Source organism: Hippopotamus amphibius, chromosome 13 (assembly GCF_030028045.1).
Source record: "Hippopotamus amphibius kiboko isolate mHipAmp2 chromosome 13, mHipAmp2.hap2, whole genome shotgun sequence".
Classification (NCBI taxonomy): domain Eukaryota; kingdom Metazoa; phylum Chordata; class Mammalia; order Artiodactyla; family Hippopotamidae; genus Hippopotamus; species Hippopotamus amphibius.
The window spans coordinates 22588377-22612186 of NC_080198.1; the positions used below are offsets into that span (position 1 = coordinate 22588377).

The 23810-nt window shown below is 38.0% G+C and overlaps 1 protein-coding gene across 1 annotated transcript; it reads right to left on the reverse strand.

Annotated features, from left to right (window-relative positions):
• Nucleotides 1-1897: 1897 nt before the first annotated feature.
• Nucleotides 1898-13799, reverse strand: KBTBD8 (kelch repeat and BTB domain containing 8). The gene is made up of 4 exons (XM_057704363.1): nucleotides 13727-13799; nucleotides 12869-13079; nucleotides 8015-9129; nucleotides 1898-5187 (listed from the first exon to the last, which is right to left on the reverse strand). Exons 1-4 carry the CDS (start codon nucleotides 13740-13742, stop codon nucleotides 4724-4726), a joined length of 1806 nt encoding a protein of 601 aa, XP_057560346.1. The 5' UTR covers nucleotides 13743-13799; the 3' UTR covers nucleotides 1898-4723.
• Between the last annotated feature and the right edge of the window lie 10011 nt (nucleotides 13800-23810).

Sequence of the window (23810 nt, forward strand, 5' to 3'; positions counted from 1 at the left end):
CAGTCAAACAGCGAAGCTTTTAAAATGGCAAGTCATTTTAACTTCACAGAACCAAAATAACAGTACTCTAAATCAGTATTTCTCAAGCCTTTTCTTTTTTTCTTCAATTTGTTTGAGGGACTGAACTCAGAACGGTGGTATAGGTATGCTAACACATATATGGAATCTAGAAGAATGGTACTGATGAACCTAGTGGCAGGGCAGGAATAAAGACAGACATAGAGAACAGACTTGGGGAAACAGCTGGGGAGAGGGAGGCTGGGATGTAGTGAGAGAGTAGCGCTGACATATATGTCATACCAAATGTAAAATAGGTAGCTAGTGGGAAGCTGCTGCATAGCACAGGGAGATCAGCTCAGTGCTTTGTGACAACCTAGCAGGGTGGGAGGGAGGCTCAAGATGGAGATACATGTTACATATATGTAGGTGACTGACTTTTTTGTACAGCAGAAACTAACACAGCATTGTAAAGCAATTATACTCCAATAAAGATGTATATATATAAAAAAAACAGAACAGTGGTATATTAGCATAATGGTATAATGATGGGGGTGCAGGATGAGTGACTGAAGGTATTTTCCTACCTCATCTACTCCCTTGTTGAGAATCAATCAGTTATAAATTATAGTAGATATTATAAATAATAGTGTTGGGGAAAAGGTGGGACTCAGAAAAGGCAACTGTTAAACACAAAATACAGAGCATCTGCCTTTGTATCAGTTTTGTTTAGAACTAACGTAGCACATAGAAACTAGGTTGAGGTCAAATTGGAAAGCTTGGTTCTAATCCAGGGTGAGCGCCTCATTAATTAGATGACCTTCAGTGATTCACTTGGTCTTTGTGTTTCTAATCTAATAAAATAGAGGTGATAGCACTGGTTCTATCATATCTCAGGGTGCTCTAAAACTTAAATGAAAATTCATTTTTTACAAACACTGAATGCCTAGTATGTCCTAGGCACTGAGCTGAGATGAACAAGAAATAAAATAAATCCCTTGCCTTCATGGAACTTACATTTCAATGGGGGGAGATATATGAAAAATAAAGCGGGAAAAGATAGGTGGTACAGGTTGGGGTGGAGTTGGAAGGCATTCTATCTTATACAAGGTGGTCAGGGAAGGCCTTTCTGGAGTTTTAATAGAAACTTAAATAAAATAAATGAGTTGTCAGGGCTTCATTGGCAAAAGACACAGCAAGAGCAAAGGCCCTGATGTCGGAGGGGCTTGGTGTGGCCAAGGAACAGCAGTCAGTGTGGCTGGAATGGAGTGAGCGGGTTGGAATGCCAACGTAGTCTGAGCAGCGGGGTTCTAGATAAGTGGTGGAAGGAAGGGGTGTGGCTCTCATAAGAAGGGAGATGGGAAGCCACTAGGGGGATATGAGCAGAAGAATGTAACCTGACTTATGTTTTAACAAGATCACTCTGGCTACTGTGTGGAGGACAGAACAGATTACAAGAGGTCAAAGGTGATTGAAAGGAGACCAATTCAGTGGCAAAGCATTGAGGCAGACAAGTTAGGCTAGTTTAGACTTGGGTGATAGCAGTGCAAGTGGAATGTGATCAGAGTCTAGGTATGTTCTGAAGGAAGAGGCAACAGGATTCTCTGATGGATTAGACATGAATTGTGAGAGGAGTGGGATACCAGGAGTTGAGGGCAGAACCAATTCAACAAAGGAGCTACCAATATGAGTGAGCTTGCTTTAGACTTTCCAGAGCATTATATAAGGTGACATCAACTTGTTCATTTTGTACCAGAGACCAAGTACTTGATAGATTAAAATTTCCGTCTGTTCCTGATATAAGGTATTTCATGATTTTCACCAAGTTTTAATTATGCAAAACTCACTAGTCAGAGGTCAATTTACAACAATGGAAGTTTTCAGTCAGAAAAGGCTTTATTATAAGAAACAATGCCATCAGGTAAAAATGCAAAAAATTGTGCAATTATGGCAAAATGTTTAAAAATATCTACACGTATGCCCCCAAAGGACTACAGTACTTACTACATACCTGAGCACTGAACATTGAATGCCATTTTAAACTGCTTCACGTAGGGAATCTGATTCCTTGCAGGTTACATCCACTGTTCCTCATGCACCAATGAAATCAGCTTGATGCTTAAGCATCAACTTTGTAGGATAACAGAAAACAAAGATGGAAAATAAAGAATACAATTCCTACTTTCCTATAACATAGTATACCATGTCCAGTTTTCAATGTGTTAAAAAATATATAGGAAAGTGCTGCATACTTTCTTCAAATGCAAAAACAAAGGTCAAGTGGGACTGGCATCTGTCAGTCCTATATTTTAATTCTGTATTACCCATATTTTAATTCTGTAGTACCCATTGTGCCTTTTACTTATATTCTCATCATACTATGCAAATGTACCTTAAATATCTAAACATAGACCCACGCATATTACTAATCTTAGTTTTCTAGGACCTCTTCTGAAATCATTTGAAAAGTGGCAAAATATCCCCGCTATATAATTTAAACAAATAGTTCTTCATACAAAATTCAATATATAGTCTACTTCCGTAGCAAATTCTAAACCTTGGCTTTGACACACTATACTTAGATCACACCCTCAATATAAACTGTTACGTCAAAAGGATCAACTGTTGTGCAGATCAATAAAGTAAACGGACTGCAGAATTAACCACAGTACATTATACTCCTATACATCACATGGCACATGTAAATTGTGAACTCATTGTTCTAATGTCATGTTTTCAAGTAACACATTCTTCTAAATAAATACAGGAGATTGTCAAAAAGCGGCAGGAAGTCTTAGATATGCAACAAAGCTTTCAAAAATAAATTACATGAATGTCTCTTGTAAAACTCAGTTTTGTTTTTTCCTCCCCTTTGCAATGTAACACAGTAAAGATGCTTCCAAATGCTCACAGAAATAGCCCCAAAACAGCAGGAAGATAAAGAAAAACTGGGGAGAAAAAACATAGGTGATTAGTTGACAAAGTCGATAAGGAGATTATAGACACACTACCAAGGCCAGTAAGTAAAAAGCACGTATCCAGCTTCCCAAGACTAGATTTTAAAATTTGAATTCTCTACATGCTGTCCACTTTAAATTCGGCTTAAGGAAACGTTCCCTACTTGTAGAGGGCTATGACAAGCAGTTTGGAAAGTTTCTGAAAAACGAGGTATGTGATGCAAAGAGGCAATGTTTTAAATTTGTTTCACAGTATCACATTACAATTTGTGCAAGAGTTTTTAATACAAACCATGTCAGTTTGTTTTCTTTAAGAGATTTAAGAGAATCAAAATGTTCCAGTTAAGGACAGACTCTGGGCTGTACTTATATCCTCTATTAATTATTCCAGGCAGAGTAAAAAGTTACTGATCCAAATATCTGCCTTAGGTATAACACATGAGTTGATTTGTCCTCTGTTAATATTTCTAGCTAACTGTTAGAAATTCATCAGTTAAATATGAAAAATGATTTAGTACCTATAATGCTCTGGTTCTGTTCACTCACTCTTTTCCTTCTCAGTCACCTTCAGCTAGAACAAGGTTTTCAATGAAAACTTATTCATAACTGTTAAGTGCAAAAATTTTTTAAAATGAGGTTTTAATTGTCACAGATAACGTAAAAGCCATTAAGTTAGACTACTGCAGAAGTTTTGTTTCTGGAAAACAGAATTTTAAAAGTAGAAGTAAAACTTCACATTACGCTCTGTGCAGAAGAGAAATAAGTTAGTTTTCATTGTACTGATAATGAACGGGCAGGTAGAGGATGGAAAAGGAGGTTAGGTGACAAAATGGCCCATGTTAGTGCAAAATGAGTATAAAATTCTTTTCACGATTCTAAGATTGAATCTAGTTAGACCTATAACTGGCCATACCTTGCCATCATGTAAGTAGAGAATCTTATGAGATCACAAGAGTTCAACAGGTAAAGGACTATGGCCATGAAATGAACACACCAGTTTGAAAGTTAAGCATAGGCTCAGACAACTTAAATCTACCTAACTATACACATGAATTAACTTATACTAGCACCAGCCACCTGTGATTTGAGCCCTTTTCGGGATTTAAAAAAAATGAGACAGTGTTGGCACTTGAAAAAATTGTTAACAGAAAACTGCTACTTTAAAACTTTAGCTTAACTTAAAGCAACGTGGGAAATATAAAACAATGACACTAAAAGCTCTCTCTGAGACTGATTTGTTTTTCCTTCAATCTACTCTAATAACAGAACACATTTAAATCCAGTACACTTGAGAACAGTACACAAATATACACATATTCAGAATGAGGATCTAAGTGAGAGCATCTCTGTAGTAGAGAGGTCACAGCTACAGTCCTAGTGATATTGCCTCAGATTTTTACCCGTATTTAAAATAAAAATTCACGTCAAACTATTCTGGATGTCTCTAACCTATAATACCCTAACCGCTCTTTTAAGAGTGCATAGTTGTCAATTCATCTGGTAACTCAGTGACTATTCATCACAAAATTCTAGAATGATGTGATTACCAGAAAAAAAAATGCTGATAATTGCACTTTGTTACCTTTTGCTTACTGAAATGAAAACATCATAAGGATGAAAAGAAATCCCTCCCTACACTCATTTAAGAGCACCCATCTCCATGTATAAACTCTCAGCTTTCTTAAATACTGACACACCTCTTCTATCATTGAAAGACTACATTTCCTCGAGCACGAGATGCCGGTGAGCTCACTAAGGGCTGCCACTCATTAAAGTACTTTCTGAAGACACTGAGGATAGAGTTTAGCAACAGCACATTCAAAATGCCGGCCAAGGTCCCAGAGGCGATCTGGGGTCTCATACACTTTCATCCATTGGTCAGTGATGTCATCATATTGGTAAAGGGAATTTTTTCTGCTGGTTCTGAAGACATGTTCTTCGACGGTCACTTGAGTAGCTCGAACAAATAAATGGAGTTTATTCTGGAAAAGTACCAGTTTAAGGTATGGGTTTATGGACTCATCACATGGAAAGTCCTTCTTACGAGTCCATTTATTGAGCTCAATATCATAGGCTTCTACAGTAAACATCCGCTGATGATTTCCACAGGTTCCAGCTATGTAGTAGATAGAGTTCTTGTATACAGCTGCTAAGCCCTGGATTCTAGGCACAGTCATGGGGGTTAAGAAACCCCAGTAGTCTTTCTGAGGCTCATAGAAGAGGAAAAATTCTCCTAAAGAAAGAAAAAGGAAAAAAAAAAAGAAAAGAAAACAAGAATATGTACATTTATATGTCTCTTTCATTTGTATGTTGACGACCCAAGAGTAAATTGTCCAAATATTTTACTTTCTAAAGTATTTCTTTTATAATCTCCAAGGATACATGAAATATTATAAGAAAGCTTAAAACATCTTCATTCCGTGGCACAACATAATAACATGATATTAGAGTTAACCTGAATTGGGGTGTTCAAAATGGGGAAGTATGAGGCGTTACTTTGGCTTGATGGCAGAATAATAGTTAAGAGCTTGGCTCCATTTACTCTATCCAATTGGGTATTCAGAAAATTTATTTTAAGCCAGTTCTAAAAAAGAACATTATTACTAATGGTTAGCCAGTAAGATCAAAATATATATATAGTTTTAATCATGAATAAACCACTATAAATTTATGTGCTAATTATATAATTAGAAGATAGTACATAGAATTGTTCAGATTTGTGTCTATGGGCCACTCATGTGTTTCCTTTAGTGTTGCTTGTAATGCAAAGACAAATATTCAAAAGGAGAAAACATGACCTTAAGATGACAGAAAACATGCACATCATTTATAGAACTGACAGTGAGTCAGTTTCAGTTCTGTTTTGACAATGAACGGGTGTGCTGAGTTAGACTGCCAATATAAAAATGTCAAAAAGAATTAAATTAGTGAAGATTTACAAGAGCTTGGTTAATGATAACATCTGTATAAAATCCTTGACATGAAAATCTGAACCCTTTATGAACAGATTAAATGATTCTCCAATAGCCACTGACGGTAGAGCTTAAGCTTCTGACTATTCATGTCAAGTTTATTTATATAAAGAGGCTTTGTTTAGATTAAAGTACCTATTCTAAATTGAGCTTCCCTTTGAAAACTGTTTTGAACTAGGTTAACTCCTATCAACAAATATAACTGCCTACTTAATAAAAGTGATGCTATAATTTCAGTTTTTCATAAAATAGCTTGTGAAACTCCCAACTTTGCATATTACCTACACTTATTGACTAACACGTAACATGATTCTTAATAAAGGAGAAAGGAATTAACACTTTCTACCACGTACTACCTCTCTACAAATTTCTTATAAAGAGGGAAGATAACACATTTTCAAAGTTGATTTTTAAAATCTAAACTCTTCTTTAAAAAATTAAAACCAGTGATGGGCAACTAGGAAAACCCTCAGTGCCTCAGATTTCTCTTATATAAAACACAATCTCAGATTAAACAATGTTCGTTCCAGCTCTGAAATTCTATTAATTCCTTGTTACTTTGCTTTAGTATTTATATTAATACACAACCTCTACATTCCATTTGGGAGTCTTCTAATTAATACTATCCCTATCAACTAACTGGTCAGCCAGCAAAACCAAAACATATAAGAGAGAGCTTCATCATATTGGATGACATAGCCTATCCAACCATACCTGATATATTTTACATCCATTCAGATACTCCACGTTTTGGCAAGACCAACAAACCTAAATCGTGCCCATGCTTCTGTTCAACTAAAATAAGGCACTAGAGAGTACTACTCCCTCTGGAGAATTAACATTACATTTAAGTTAATTTTAAGTCAAATAAAGGATTAGAGCAAAGAACGTTAAACAAACAAACAAACCCCACAATAGGAAAAGACCTAAAAAATCACGTGTATCTACACAGAAGTTGCCCCCCTTCTCCTTGTTTTATTAGAGCAGTTAATGTAAGGAAAATATTTATGCATAAGCAGTTAAGACACAAAAGAAGAATAAAGATGTTGGTATTGTCAACACTGCATTCAGCATTCAAGCAACTAAAATAAGAAACCAAACACAAGGAAAATGTTAGCACAAATTAGAACCTTAAATATCTTATTTACTCTTACTCAGTTCCTCTTTCTACTTCTACTAGATCATCTTTGGCAGGGTACGAATTTTCAATCATCTAAACAAAAAATTTTAACCTAAGAATATTATTGTCCGTCTCATAATGTTAAAAGTAAGAAAAAGGTGACATCTCAAAGTTTTTCAGTGAAAAAAAATTGAAAACAATGCATTATGGATGATAACATTAACTGCAGTGAAATTAAAATCTTGAAGACTGTAATTTCAAACTCTTTGCAATTAAGTTTCATAACTTGACATCATAAGGCTTATACAAAATTCTTTGGCAACTGAATAGTACAACTGCAGTTGATGCTTTGTGTTTTTTTTCTCTTCTAAACTAATCCAGTAAGCTCCATAAGAAAAGTAGTTGCTATATTTCTTGATTATATATTATCGAAGAGCAAAAAAGTCATGTATCAAACCTGCTTTCTTGTTGAAAGCAAGTTTCAGATATTCCATTTTTTGGCAAGATCAACAAACCTAAATCATGCCCATGCTTCTATTCAACTAAAATAAAGCACCAGAGAGTACTACTCTCTCTGGAGAATTAATGTTACATTGAAGTTTAAATAAATGGGTTTAGCCTCTTAAAAATGGCTCTGAAAGAGTTTTTCCCAAATCCTGAACTATTATTTATGAAAAAAATGTTTTCAAAAATACTTATTCCACATGATGTCAAAACACAGTAAGAACATAAGACACAGGATCATTTTAGGACCTTGAAAGTACCTGCCTTTTCTGATTGAAAAGTTTATTTTCTTTACTGGTCCTTTAAAGAACAGACCCTTCCAACAAATAGTTTACGATAAGAAAGCCAGAGGCATTCCTCAAGGAACAGGAACAACGTGTTTTGCTTATGTTTTACTATAAGTGAGTGAACCACAATTTGACCTGTTACCCTTTCATGAAAAACTAAATCACTTAGGCACCTACCCTGTAAAACATAAATCTTCTCTTTGTACTCCACAGCATTATGAAACTCCATAGCAACAGGCATGGCGCAAACAGTCGTCCAACAATTCTCTCTGCTGTCGTAGCACTCCACGGATTTTAGTGAGTTTCTCCCATCACCTTCATAGACACGCCCTCCGATGGCGTACATCTTACCACAGCAATACACCAGCTTGCAGCCTATTCGGGCTCGAAGCAAGGATGGTTTGGATAGCCACCTATTAGTGGAATGGTCGTACATCCAGAAATCATTTTCTGCCTTGTGGTCAATGGATACCTCACTGCTGCTTGGCCTGTACCCTCCTGCAATGTAAATATCATTGTCTGGTGATACGAGAATCCCAACTTCTCTTAGATCATTTGGTGGTTTGCATAGTTTGAACACTCTTCCTGTGAATATATCTAGACAAGGCACTGTTTGCTTCTTTCCTGAGTGTTTGTGGGCAGCATCAAAACATATAATCATTTCTGACGCAGTCATTCCAAGTCTCTGGGTACAGCCATTGGTACTGGATGGTCCCTTTTCCACATAGCTTTTGGCTACAGCCTGTGCAAACTGAGGTGGAATTTTCTCTATAAAGGTGTCTTCCATCAGAGGAAAACGTATGCATTTGGCAAAAATTTCTGGAAGGTGCACTTCTCTTTCATTCTGCTCATGTTCAAACCACCTTACAATGCTCTCGTAAACATGCTCTTCCCGGTCTACGTTTAAATCGTCACTGTCTAGGATGCTTATCAGTTGGTCTTTCGTCAATTGGAGAAACTCTTGTTCTTTGGTGACACACAGGAACTTCTTACGAATGTATTCTTTAGACCGGTCTCCAAGTTCCTGATGGCCATAATGATCTGCAAAGATGAAGACCCCAATAGAATTCTGTGGGTCCAAATGGCTGATCATGTACTTAGCACATTGGTCTTGGATGGAGGGAATCTGGAAGATGCTAGCTGCCGTGAACAAGGCTTGAACATTGGCCTCTGTCAGAACAACTCTGGAGGTATAGGCATAGTTCAACACTAAATCCATCGACTCGGCTTCAACACCGACAATTCGAACTTCTTTTTGAGTGCTTTCTGTAAGGCCGCTAGTGAACATGGATCTAGGAAGGAAAGAGTGGTGAATTTATGTGCGCTACAAATAAAACGTATTGTGGCAAAATTTTAAAAGCATAAAGTTACCACAAAGATTACCTTTTGAAACTGAAAAATACTTCATGTTTCCTGATATCCTGAACATCAGGAAAGGGGACAAAAGTTGATCATCTAGCAGAAGAATTTTGTCTGTCTAATCTCAAAAACTCCTATTCTCAGGACCAGTCAGTCCACTTTGTGCCAACTCTGAGAAAAGGAGAGTATACCTAATTAAAACACACCAAAAGGTGGCATGGAATCCTCCAGGACATCTTATTCTCCTTGGAGCCCAATCCAGGCTTCTGGTCAAGTTGCCTCAGGGACTTGGATCTTCAATCACCAGGTCAGTCAGAAAGTTTAAGAATATCCATAGGATGTCATTGTGACACATTAGCATATAGAGACTGTCTAATAAAACTTTTCATGCCCCAGTGGAAATTTACAAGGCAACCTGTGCCCAAAATATATCTTTAAAAATTTCATCTTAGAAAAACAAGATGTTCTTCAGAAGTTCGTATTTTCTACCTATTCCTTTTTAAAATAATTATCCTTTGAATGCTTCCTTAAGCATTATAAAAAATATAAAGAACATCAGTTCACTTATCCTTGGATATTTTGAAAACCTTTGCTTGCTTTGAGAAAATCATGTATATTCCTTGATTACCTATTTTTAGTTACCTACTTTTACCTACTAAGATCTTATGGAAAAACCCAAAGGAACTTTTTGACCAACACAATATATTTGTATATAAACAAAGATTAAACAGTGTTTAAGAATCAAGTGATTCTTTGGAGATAATGGTTTTCAAAATTCCAAACTTTTGTCTTTGAGACCAAGCCTTTTTTTTTCCTTTTCTTTTCTTTTTTTAAATTATCTGTGCATTTATGGTACTTTCTTGGCCAAAACATTAAGTAACCAAAAGCCTGGCTCTTTAAAGTGCTAGTCACTTATAAACATCACTTGCCTTCCTTCTCCCTCCTTTAAGGTTTCATTCTAGCCTGCTCTTAAAATTAAATTGAAAAAAAAATCAAAAGCTCTTGTAAAGTCCTCTTGAGAAAAGGACTGTGTGCCCTAGGATGCTTAATAAATGTCTACTGAAGACACTGACCTAACACTGGTGATAAACTTGATTATTCAGTTCCAGACCCCTCCTGCTTTACTTTTAAGTGTGATGTTATGAAAAAAAATACCCTTAAATGGGAAGATTTCCGGTCACTTTTAAAGTCTTCATCAAAAACACGAAATTAATTCAAGAATGCAGTATAGAATACTGGAGGTATACAAGGGTGGCTGGACCCAGCTTGTTGCCTGGGTTAACCATGCTTTGAGTCCTGTTTTTACTTCTACTGTGTAAATTTTAAGTTTAATATCATGCAGGCTTTTTTTTTTTTAATGACCGAAAACTAGATGTTCCTATGTGTGAGCTGGTTTCTAATTCAGGTGCTGAAAAACTCAGTTATACAGCTCCCAATTAAAAAGAAAAATAAAGCCCTTCATTACGCAAAGATTAACTCCCAAAGAAGAACATTACCACATAGCCCTTTATCATGACAGCTACTATTGACTTGAATAAGCTGGTCGCACACATAGGAGCAGTGTGACACTCAAGTTCTCCTCTGTTCTAATAGGTTCCTTATGTAAACTCTATATGAAGTGGGAGTACTTCCTCACACGAAATCCTGAGCAGCAAACAGTTTCTAATAATCATACAAATTCTACTTCTGACAAGTTACTGGGATCAGGAAACAGCCATGCCAGATTTCAAGCTATTCTATTCCTCCATCAGTGATGCAAGACTTAGAAACTATTAAGTATGACTTTCTGCATCTCACATAAGGAACAACACTGGTGCCAAGAAACTTCTTTACAAAAAGCTCTATCAGGAGAGGATAACCTAATCCTTAAGTTTTCTAGCCAAATGTCTTCATTCGAATTCACATATCTTATGCTTAGAAAGTTTCCCAAGCATTTCCTTAACTGCTTGGAGATTAAGAAAATCAACTGTAGCATACTTCTTTCCAAGTGATTTGTCAGGTCTTCAAAACTAATTTTAAGTAAGTATTATAGTTAAATGATATAAGCCAGAATATAAAATTACAGAGAGATATAGACATTTTCAATTAATTAATTAATTTATTTATTTATTTATTTTACTATTCAAATCTAATATACAGTGAACACTTCTGTATATTAAACTTTAAAGAGGACCCACTCTTGTTCCTTAAAAGTCATACAGTGCCTAAGAAGCCTGGCTCTGGAATCAAATCCAGCCTCTGCCACTTACTAGTTAGATAGATGATTTAGCAGGTCACTTAACCTCCTTGAGCCTCAGTTTTTTCACACATAAAGTGGGAACAACACCTGTGTAGAGACTGATTGTAAAGATTACATAAAGTAATATATGCAAAGTGAGCTCTGCCCAGAGCTTGATAAGCAGTAATTGTGACATATATTTAAACACATAAATGACCTAACTATATATCTAATGGATAGCCTAAATAAATGAATCTCACCAGCAGTTTCCATTAGAGGTCTAACTTCATATCTTCTGTGTATACCAGTTTCTTCTTTTTCCTTTCCAGCTCACTGCCTCGTTATGCTTAATACTTAATAGTCCAGTGACCTACCTTACGCAAGTCTAAATGGTTACATCACAAGCATCAAACTGAAGTGACTATATTTAACCCAGTATTCTGAGAAAGAGGAACCAGAAACTGTCTGGAACACTACACTGCTATATGCCCTATAAAGGTAAGCACCTTCAAAAGGAAAAAGCACATTTAGAGTGTGGTTGAGAAAACTATCTCACAGTCATGCGTGCACCATTTTTGAATACAGAAAGGCTTAAAGTGAGCACTTGAAACAAAACAAGTTAAACTCAAACAGGAAATTGCCTTTATCACTGAGCTTTTCTTGGAGTATGAAATTATTTTTTAGACCCGTTTTGAAATTTTACTTTTCAAAGTTTTATGATATACAAAGATGAATATAAGTGAACATGAAAATTTAGCTTAAAAATACATCTGGAAATCTTAGAAATAATCAGTAGCCTGGGACCTAAGAGACATAGAAACTGTATTTCATTCATTTTTATTTCACTGCTCTTATCCCCATGGCATTAAAACAATCCATTAAATGGGTAATTTGTTTTTAAAAGAACAGGCTATTGTGTTTTAAATTCTAAAAGAGTTAACATGCACTAAAGAAATTCTGGATAAATTTTTGGAACAAATTCCAGATCAGCACTGTCAAATAAAACTTTTTTCAGTGATGGAAAGTTCTGGGCTGTACAGTGTGGCAGCCACTACCTACATGTGGCCTCTGAGCACTTTAAGTGTGGTTAGTGTATGTGAGGAACTGAATTTTTACTTTTACTTAATTTTAGATAAGTGAAATTTAAAAAGCCACATGTGGCTAGTGCCTGCCATATGGGGCAGTGCGATTTTAGATTTTTTCTGAAACATACAAACAAACATATATTCACTAACTTAACCAAACACCTGAATTCTAGAAGAATCTGTCAAGTGAAAAAAAGGAGGGGGAGGGGGGGAGGGCTTAATAAAATAGGGCCTGGTATTTATTTTCAGAAAACAAATGCATTGGTTTCATTTCATTGTTGCATCTCAGTATAAAAATCAAGTGGGCAATACTGAGGGAGAAAGGGAACTTGGTGCGGATATCAAAAGAGGTTTCCACCATCATCATACCTGAAGTAAGGGCTGATTGCAGCAAGAACGTTTCTATGACAGGAAAATGTTTTCCCGTGATCCACTTCCACTACAATGTCTGTCAGCTGTCCTTCATCGTACATTGTTTTGAGTTGCTTAAGAATACTGCAAGCATGGAAGGGGTCCATGGCATCGTTGGCTGTGTCTGAAGATGGAATCCCATTCGGTGTTGGGGAAGACTTACTTAAATCTAGGAGAAAAATCGTACAACCACAAGAAGTTCGGAGCCAGTTGCAGCGTCGCGGGTTTTATTTTTTGTTTTTTTGGTTTTGAGGTTTTTTGGTGTGTGTAGGCTGGGGCGGGGGACGGGTGTTTATTTGCTTGGCTTGTTTTTGCCCCACTACAGAAATACATATATGTATACAGACACCCATATACACACCGCGAGGTAGGATCTGGGAAAGAGTGAGCTGCGATGCAAGTTCAAACAAACCAGCCTGCTCCTCCGGGAGCCCGGCGAGCCCGAAGCCCCGTGCTCGCGGAGGGACCGTTCGGGCAGAACAGGCGAGGTGTCTGCGGCGACTCCGCCGACAGCCAGAACGTCCCAGCTGAGAGCGGAGGGCAGAGCCTCACGAGGGAAGCTCGATGGATGGCGGCCGCCAGTGCCCCCTCAACCGCCTTGTGAACAGGTCGGAGCGGCGGCGGGTACCCGGCCTCCCATCCCTGTCCCGCCGGACCGCCCACCTCCCTCTACACCATTCATCCTCCCTTCCCTCATCCCTGTCCACCTCTCCATCCTTCTCTCCGCCTCCTCATCGCCGCCCCCTCAGCTCGCAGCCTGAGCCTGGCCCCCGGCCCACCTCTCCTCCACACCTCCCTAGCCACCACACGACCCACCTGTCGACGCGGCCATTTCTCGACGCGGCCCGGGCTCCAGCTATTTAAAGAGGAAATGTCATTTCGCCCCTCTCTCTCCCGGGTTCCGGCTCTTCTAAGCCGCCCCTAGCCAATGGGGTGGCCTATGCATCCGGCTCCGCCCTTGTGCTCCGAACTCCGAGCGCCGATTGGCCATGAGGAGCGCATAGGCTCGTCGGGAAATGTAGTTTTTTTGCCCCCGCTCCCGCGTGGTCCGGATTGGGCGGAGGCCCAAGTCGGGGGTTCCTATTGGCTGGTCCGGGCGGAGGCGGAGAGCTGGGAACCCGCCAGCCTGTGTCTGTGGGGCACGCAGTGCCTGCCGGGAGAGGTAGTCTTCTGGCTGAGGAGAACTGTCATTCTGAGAGGCTGGGGTAGGGAAAGCTCTTGAAGTGCAAATTTCCCCATTTTAGGCCTCTCTCCAGGCCCCCGGATTTTTTTTTTTTCCACCTTATTTTTTCGTTTCCTAAACCTCCTGCCAATGATTAGCTTCCCGTATGAAAGCGGGGTTCCGCGTGAGGGCTGTGAAACCAGAAAAATTTAGAAATGAAGAAGAGAGCTGTTCAAAAATGCGAAGGAAATGTGACACCCCACACCAAAAAAATATATATATAAGGAAGCCGAAAAGCAAGCCATCTCTGATGAGTCACCTGTGACACCCAATTGAAATAGCGTCGCATTGACTGAGTGCTTCGGTTTCCACAGATTAACTTGGTCTGGTTACGACAACGGCTGTAACGGCTCAGGATCTGTAACTCCCACTCAATGCCTTGCTTTTCTCCAGCACCCAGAGAACACCTGTTCCACTTTTAAGAGTACATGAACGTTATAAAGGGATTCAGGTGCTTTCCTTTTTTGCTCCCGGTAAATGGAGTGGTGAGGATACTAAGTAGCCTGGGATTTCCTTTGAAGAAATATTGGAAAGTGCCCAAAGCCTGGAGCCAGGGACGGTTATTGAACCCTGGCTCTTTACTTCTTAATGTGGGACCCTTTAATTCTTGGACACTTAGCTCCTTCACCTGTAATGTGTGAATAATAATTCATATTCTATCTGCCTCATAGGCTGCAAGCCTTTTGAAACAAAGTAGAAACTTTACTGTTGACGTGTTTTGGTTATCTTGTCTGTGTTTCTAGCATCTAACAGGGTGCTTAGCACATTATAGATACTTAATATTTTTAAAATAAATGTAAGACACAAGGGAGCTAATGTTGGAGATGCTATTTCTAGATGTTTGAAAGGTAAGGAAGTCTTATCGGTGAATGGAAAGAATTTTTCGTAGAGATATAGTTAGCCCGTGAGGCTAGCTTTTCTAACGCTGAAAAGGTCAAACAATTAAATTTCCTAATGAAGGATCTGGGAATTTAAGTTGTGATTGTGAAACGGAGGGGATGAAAAACAATCCAATTCTGTCCACTAGGTCTGCTGAATAATTTAGAGCTCAAAGTATTGTAATTCTGTGCAAGTTAACAAGAATTGGTGTTTCCTTGGGGATGGGATATGTGGACAGTGATATGTACTTATAAATTCTCCTTATAAAAGCCCTATCTGCACAGTTCTGCATGGATGAAATTGATTTAAATTTTGTTATTCAGAACTTTAAATTTACAGTTTTTACAAGCCAAATGCTGTTGATTTCTACCTTATGGAATTAGTGGGAGTTTCACTCACAATATTGATGATATTAAGAAAAAAAAATGGCATCAATCCTTAGGGTTAGCCAGATTTAGCAAATAAAGACACAGGTCATGCGATATAGGGGATATACTTAGAGTAAAATATCATTTGTTATCTGAATCAAATTTAATTCAGTGTTCTATATTTTACCTGGCAACCTTTTCAAACCTGTTAAGATAGGGGGTTGTTTGTGTTTTGTTTTTGGTAGCCACCTGTCTAAGGCTTAAGAAACTTGGCCAACTTTCTTTTTCATTTAATTCTTCCCTAATTAACAAATGGATTTGGCAGTATTGTTTAATTTTTGTACGTTTTCTGATTCTCTGACCCACAAGAATTTCTGAATTTAGAGGTGGGCAGATGACAAAGAACAAAAGCCAATTTAAATATAAATAGGGCAAAAAATGAAGATTTATAATTACAAGTTTGCCATTTATATGACACTGTAAATAGACTCCATCCTACTGGGCAAATGGAATGCCATGTTAAAGATTCCAGCATCATTAGAAATACACTTTTAAAAAATATAGAATAAGTGTGAAGATGCAAAAATTGAGCCAGTAGTCCCACAGTATTCATTCTCACTGATCTGTAAGGATACAAAGAAGATTTTGTTTCAGGGTTGATACTAAATAGCCAAAGATTACAGCTTTGTTTTCAGATAGCTCTAATTTGAAATTTAATAACTCACTGCCAATCTAGAAAGGCAGTAGCAAGAGTAATCCAGTTTTCTTTATATATTAAGTACTATATTGTCCTCTGAAGCAGTCTTCTCAAATAGTTACAGTTTAAAGTAAATTTTAGTAAGGATGAAAACTGAAAAAGCAAACCAGAATAGTTGAAGGACCTATATTTGGTTCAAATTAGACATTTAGAGCTATTTTACTTTAATATTTATTACCTAGGAACCAAGACAAAGAAGATGGTTATAACCATGGTTGTTTGAAAGTAAAAAAGTCTTCACATTTAAATTCTAACAAAGATGAAGGGTTGTGAAAGCAGCAAATTTGGAAAAGGAGAAAACTGCATAGTCGCCTTGGTTTTTTTTCTGCTTCCACTTGAGGAGAATGACTTTTAGCAATTATCAGCTGTGCCCAGGCTCTTGTCGATAATACCACAAAACACAAGAAGGATAGCAGCTCTGATGAAGAAAGTGTAAAAGAAAATAGGACTTCACTTCTGCAAATATGTTCTGCAGTTTTCCAATTTCCCTGTTCAGTATGGCTTCAGGCTGTGAAATTGACCAGAGCTACATAAAATGAAAGTAAAGAGAAAATACCTGTGACTCTTAACTTTTTGCAAATGACATCCTTATAGTATATTTATTCTTTTCAGGCTACAGTCACAACAGAATATGGCATTTTTCCTTGCTAAAGATTTTTGTGTTGGCTGAATTAATGCCTGAAGTGCAGCAACAAAAGTGATTATTTGAATATAAATTGATATAATGTCACATTTTGAAGATTTTTTTGTGGGGGGTAATTTCTAGAACCTTGTATATGATTTAGTTTCTTTGAAATACAAAACTCTAAATAGATACTAACATCAGGTTTACTGATTGAACATTACTGGTCTTTGCTGTATTTTAATTTTTATTCCCTCTAAGGTGACGTGAGGATTCAAAATGGTAATAACTAAAAGATTACATTTTGTGAATCACTGAATTTGATCATACTGAAGGATGTTAAAACACATTAATCTGTCTTTTAAGTATTTGAAGTTTAGCATATATGTGGGAAAAAAAGACTAAAATGAGCAGCAGGGATATTCAGTTCCCCAAAAGTATTTATTACCTCCACCCTGAACCTGCATTCTGGGCAGGCACTGTATAAATGTTCTTGACACCAAAAACAATAGGTATAGGTGATAGAGAGAGAGAGATAGCAATACACATAGAGCCTGAATGTTTGTGTCCCTGCAAGATGGATATGGAAACGTGATCCTCAGTGTGATGGTATTTGGAAGTAGGGCCTTGGGGAGGTGATTAGATTATGGGGGTGAAGCCCTCATGAATGGGATTAGTACCCCTATATAAGAGACCCCAGAGACCTTTCACCATGTGGGGACACAGTGAGAAAACAGATATCTGTAAACCAGGAAGCAAGTCCTCAGTGAAAACCAAATCTGCCAATGGTTTGAGCTTTGATTTTCCAGCTTCCAGAATTGTGAGAAATGAATTTCTGTTGTTTATAAACCACCCAGTCTATGGTATTCTGTTATAGCAGCTTGAATAGACTAAGGTGTATATATGGATGGATAGATAGATAGATACAAATGATATAAGGTGGTATATTCTCTCTGTCTGTCTGTCTGTCTTTCGCTCTCTCTCCATATGTATACATATATGTGTGTATAGGAAATATGTATGTATTTCCTAACTTCAGGGATCTTATAGATCTTATGATTTATCCGTTGAGATAAAACACATTCACATGAAGATCAACTAAAAACTGAGGGTTGAGGGCAGCCCCTAGTTAGCATAAAATAAGTATTTAAAGAAACTAATGTTGAGGACTTCAGAAGAAAGAAAAGTTTCTGTTCAGCTGGTATGGGATTTAGTCTAAGCATCAAAAGAAGCATCAAAAGATACACCGCAGAAACAGTCATAAAAGCGATAGAGTATTTTCTTACCTATTTGCTTTATCTTGGCTTGGCCTGAAAAGCAAAGCATTAACTCATTTATGCTTCAGTATTGATGGGGCTTAATTCAGGAACTGAACAAGTAAGGGAGTTAGTGGCTACATGTTCCATTTTTTCACTTAATTTCAAGTTTTAATTAAATTTTATAGGAACAGTATTACAAATGAAGAGACTAAAACTTAGAGAATTTAAATAACTTGCCCATAGTCATATAGGGATCTACGGCTCCAAAGTCAACTTTCTTTTCTTTTTTTTAATTAATTAATTAAATTATTTATTTATTGGCTGTGTTGGGTCTTTGTTGCTGTGCACAGGCTTTCTTTAGTTGTGGTGAGCAGGGGCTACACTTCCTTGTGGTGCAAGGAGCTCCACATTGCCGTGGCTTCTCTTGTTGCGGAACATAGGCTCTAGGCATGTGGGCTTCAGTAGTTGAGGCACATGGGCTCAATAGTTGTAGCTTACGGGCTCTAAAGTGCAGGCTCAATAGTTGTGGCCCACGGGCTTAGTTGCTCCGCGGCATGTGGGATCTTCCTAGAGCAGGGATTGAACCCGTGTCCCCTGCATTGGCAGGTGGATTCTTAACAACTGAGCCACCTAGGAAGCCCCAAAGCCAACTTTCTTTTGATTACAGTATATATGGGTCCCTGGTAATAAGACAGAGTATTGAAAATGAAATGTTGTAGGATTTTTTTTCTCCATTAAACATGTCTAGTTCTCTGTCAAACACATGGTCAATTAGTATCTGCTAATATCTATCATGAATGGACAATACTATTGGTATAGGTTTGAGATATTTTTATGCCCCAAGAAAAGGGAAAAAGGATAAGCTAGAAGGGTAATAGTCACACTGTTAAAGTAATTTGAGTTTGTCAGACAGAATTGATAGTTTTAGACATACAGTAATTTAGAATTTTTTAATCTTTCCACTAAATTATTAAACGAAATGGTGTATATATATATGCCCCCCACACACACACACATACACACACACACCATGGTTATGTATATATGGTAAATCATATATATATAAATGGTTAATCATATATATAATTACATATATAAATGGTTAATCATATATAATTGTATGTCATATATATATACATGATTAACCATTGATATTTGTTAAGCTGACCATACTTCATTATTCTACTACAAGACTGAGTTGTTATACAAGACTGAAGACCCTGAATAGAATTACTGCACTGGACCCTTAAGTTACAATATTTAAATTTAGAATGATTGACAGAGCCAAAACCACTGTCGAAATGTGAGACATCAACACCCTTTCTTGTATGAAGATTAGCTTATAACCCAAATGGAACTGGTAGAATTAAACAGTGATTATTGATTCTTTCTAACCTCAGTCATGATCCAAAATTTTTTAAGCTCATGGTATCATTAAAAAGCCTAAAGAGAAGAAACATCAGTGCCTTCATCACGTAGGCATAGGAACAGAAATTCATGGAGAACAGACATAGGTATTAGGAAAGAAGTATATTAAACCAGCAGAGAGAACACAGAGTATGAAGAGTTGATGGTACATTAATCCCTAAAATAATCAAATATTTATAAAGCAAATCTGCTGGCATACCACAATAATTTCAGAGACACTTAATTTTTATTTCTGGTTGTTCTACCACAGGATTTCTTAATCTCAGCACTATTCATATCTGCAACCAGATAAATCTTTGTCATGGGGAAGTGGGGAGATGGTTTGTCCTGTGCATTATCAAATACTACTCAGCAGCATCCGTGGTCTCTACCCACCAGATGCCAGTAGCACCTCCCACCAAGACTTGACAACCAAAAATGTCCCCAGAGATGATCAAATGTCCCTTAGGGGAAAATAATCCCCAGTTGAGAGCCACTGTTCTACAGTATGCTCCTGTCTGTTCTGTGCCCTCCCGCTTTAACAGCTCCATTACACTTTACATCAATCTACTATGTTTATTATTTAAAACTGCTTTGTTTATCTTCCTTTTAAATATTCATTGCAAGGATTTGAGTTAATCATTTAGTGTGTTCATCCCCCCATTCTCTACACCCATCCTCTCCTATTTCATATACAACAATTATAGTGGTTTGATGTGGATCCTTGTGTTTATATCTGTTCTTGTAATATATATATTGAGGTTTTATATGTCCTTGATTGATATAATGGTATTCTGCTATGGAGCTCTTCTGTTTCTTAGTTATTGCACTCAGTACTATGTTTTATTGTTTGTTTGTTTGTTTTTAATTTATTGGCTGAATTAGGTCTTTGTTGCTGCCCGTGGGCTTTCTCTAGTTGTGGCAAGCGGGGTCTACTCTTTGTTGCAGTGTGTGGTCTTCTCATTGTGGTGGCCTCTCTTATTGCAGAGCGCAGGCTTCTAGGTGTGTGGGCTTCTGTAGTTGTGGCACATGGGCTCAGTAGGTGTGGCTCGCAGGCTCTAGAGCACAGGCTCAGTAGCTGTGGTGCACAGGCTTAGTTGCTCCCTGGCATGTAGGATCTTCCTCGACCAGGGCTCAGATCCGTGTCCCCTGCATTAGTTAACCACTGCGCCACCAGGGAAGTCCCAATACTGTGTTTTTAAGGTTTGTGAGCATTGCTTTTTGTACATGTGGTCGATTCTTCTTCCTCTTTACATTTCCATCAACTAGCTCAGTGTCTGATATACATTAGGTGCTGAATAAATGTTCACATAATCAGTTGCATAGGTGAATATATCAAATGGTAAATGGGTGTAGTAGACAGAATAGTGGCTGCCCAAAGATGTCCGTGTTCTGATCCCCAGAATCTGTAAATGTATTACCTTATAAAACAAAAGAGACTTTGCAGTTGTGCTTAAATTAAGAATTTCGAGGCAGGGAGGTGATCCTGGATTATCCAGGTCGACCCAGTGTCATCACAAGGATCCTTATAAGAGGAGAAAAAAGGGTCAAAGCCAGAAACAGATGTGATGACAGAAGCAGAGGATGAGTGATGTTATTCGAAGATGAGTAAGGGAGTGTGGCCAAGGAATGCAGGTGGCCTCAAGAAATTAGCAAAGGCAGGGTAATGGATTCTCCCCTAGAGCCTGCATGAGGAAGGTAGTCCTGCCAACACTTCGATTTCAGGAGTTCTGATATCCAGGACTGTAAGATGATTTCTGCTGTTTTAAGCCACTAAGCTGGTGGCAATTTATTACAGCAGTGATAGGAAAGTAACACAGTGGATGAATTAATACATGGATGAGTGTGCAAAACTTTCCAACAGTTGCACTTCTCTCTCCTCTTTTTCTCTCCATTAAGTGTTTAATATTCATAAAGATAGAGAGAATCTCAAGATATAAATGAGGAATGCCTTAAAAGGAAGACTTATAAAGGGAAAATTACGAGGTAAACAACCACCCTACATCGATCTGTTAACTGGATAGTCAACTTGACTGCAGTGGGGGCTTACTGGGTCATCTTGTAAGGAGAGTGAGATTCAAATTGGACAAGGCTTGAATACCTGGGAGATGTGGTTCCTTTGGGGCCACCTTTGGAGATTAGCTACTATGATAGAGACATCAAGCCTCATAATTGTGGCAGAATGCTTTCTATGGCTCTGGAACCAAAATGATAACACTCAGTAGATTAAACTGTGACTCAAAGCCAAAGATGTCTTACATGCAGCTTTCTGGCATGGCCAGATCCATCCTAAGAAAGAAATATATTCACTTAAATACATAGGTTTGATCAATTAAGTTACCATAATCCACAGAGGTGTCAAATTTTAATGTATCTCGCCTAATTTGAAATATATTTTTTCCAACCATTTCTTAAGGCCTCCTTGTTAGAGCATATATAGCCTTAACTTGTGGGACACATGTCTGCACATGCACTGGGACCTGGTTTTCTAGGGAATCAGAGTGAGAATCATGCTTTAGGAGGTAGATTATCATAGCTGTCAAAAGGCACAGGCTGTGGGATCAGGCTACCCCAGTTCAAATTCTTATAGCTATAACCTCAAACAAATGAATAACTTCTTGATGTCTTTGTTTCCTCAGCTCTAAAACAGGGCTAATAAAAGCATTTACCTCAGAGAACTGTTATAAGGGATGAGGAAGATAATTTGTGTAGATTAATATATTTAGTCCATTGATGGGCACAGAGAAGGTACTCAGTGAATACTAGTTGTAAGTAGTAGTAATAGGACTCAGATAGTGAAAATTCAGTTTAATTTTTCAGATAATTATGGCAGTTAATTTTTTATTCTTCATGGAATATTAACCAGTTTTGCAGCTTAATCTGAGTTAAACTTGATCAGGACCCTGAGATGCAACTATTTTCCCAACTCAAGGCTCACCATCAGTGACCTCTAGCCTTGTGAAGGGTGAGAGAAGAGGAACCAAGCCACCCTCATAAGTGCTCTGAATCCAAATGTCCATGACATTAAAACCAGCATGTATGCGTTAGAATAGACTAAAATAAGTTGTGGTAACAAATAATCCCATACTTCCAGTGGTGTAAATCACGAAAAGTTTACTTTACACCCTTACTTATATTCAACCCAGGCCAGCAGAAGGCTCTGCTCACTCAGAGACCCAGACTGATGGAGTGGCCACCATCGTAAATGGTGATGGTTGCCATGTTAGATAGAAAGCAAGCATGTGGTGAATTGTTCCCACCTGGGGAGACATGCATCCCTTTCCTTCCCATTTCACTGGCCAGAAAAGTCAGGTGGCCACTCCTTACTGCAAATAGGACAAGTTCAATTCTACCACTCTCAGAAGGAAGAAAGCCAGAAATATTTGGGAATCAATGTCAGTGATAAATATACTATACAAAGATTATGCTGGATACTTTTAGTGATGTGAAAGTAAAAAAACCTAGACCTTACTCTCAGTGACCTGGCAGATAAGAGGCAATCTGTGCATAAGCACATATGACTTTAAAATTATCTAGCAGTTGCTAAGATTACTTTACCCCAATCATGTGGGAAAAGTAAACCAAAGCCATTGATGGCAGGGATGCTCTACCAGGGTGAATTTGACCCTCCCCACCCCGCCCCGCCGGCGGATATGTTTGGTTGTTACATTTTAGAGTGTGGGTGTTGGTACTGGCACCTTGCAGCTTAGAGGACAGGGAGGCTGCTAAATATCCTACAATTCACAGGACAGCTCCCCACAAAAAAGTAATTATCTGACCCCAAATATCAATAGTGCTGAGGTTGAGAAACTCTGGGTTATTATAATTTTCACACTTTGTCACACATATTCCCAAATCCACCAAAATGAAGATTATATCTTTGAAATGTCTGCAGTTGAGACTGTACACACCAATGCTCATGACAGGATGCCTGAGTGTACTCCACCATCGTACATTTCACATTCAGGTATATGGTACTTTTATCCAGAAGTACAAATCTGGTACATCCATTTTGAAATACACATAGGAGAATTGACTGTGTTTTCAATTTTTTTTCCAAAAGACTTTGAAATTCAAATTGGAAGCAATGCTCTTCAGAACAGACAGTACCACAAATGTATTGGCCATCTTGATTAAGCAAGGTTTAGTCCCAATGGGGAAAAAAAAACCTGGCATGACATAATTAGATGCTGACTGTGGATAATAAGATGAGTGCTATGGTGAGGCCTTCTTGCCAGAAGCACCTTTCTCTAAGAAGAGTCTACCATGATAAGAGCAGTCAGGAAATGATCAGTGGTTAGTGACCAAGGAAAGGGGTGTGTGTAAATTTTCTTGGTACCAACTGAGTTTGTGAGACAAGGTTTGTCAGACACCAATGCAGAGGCA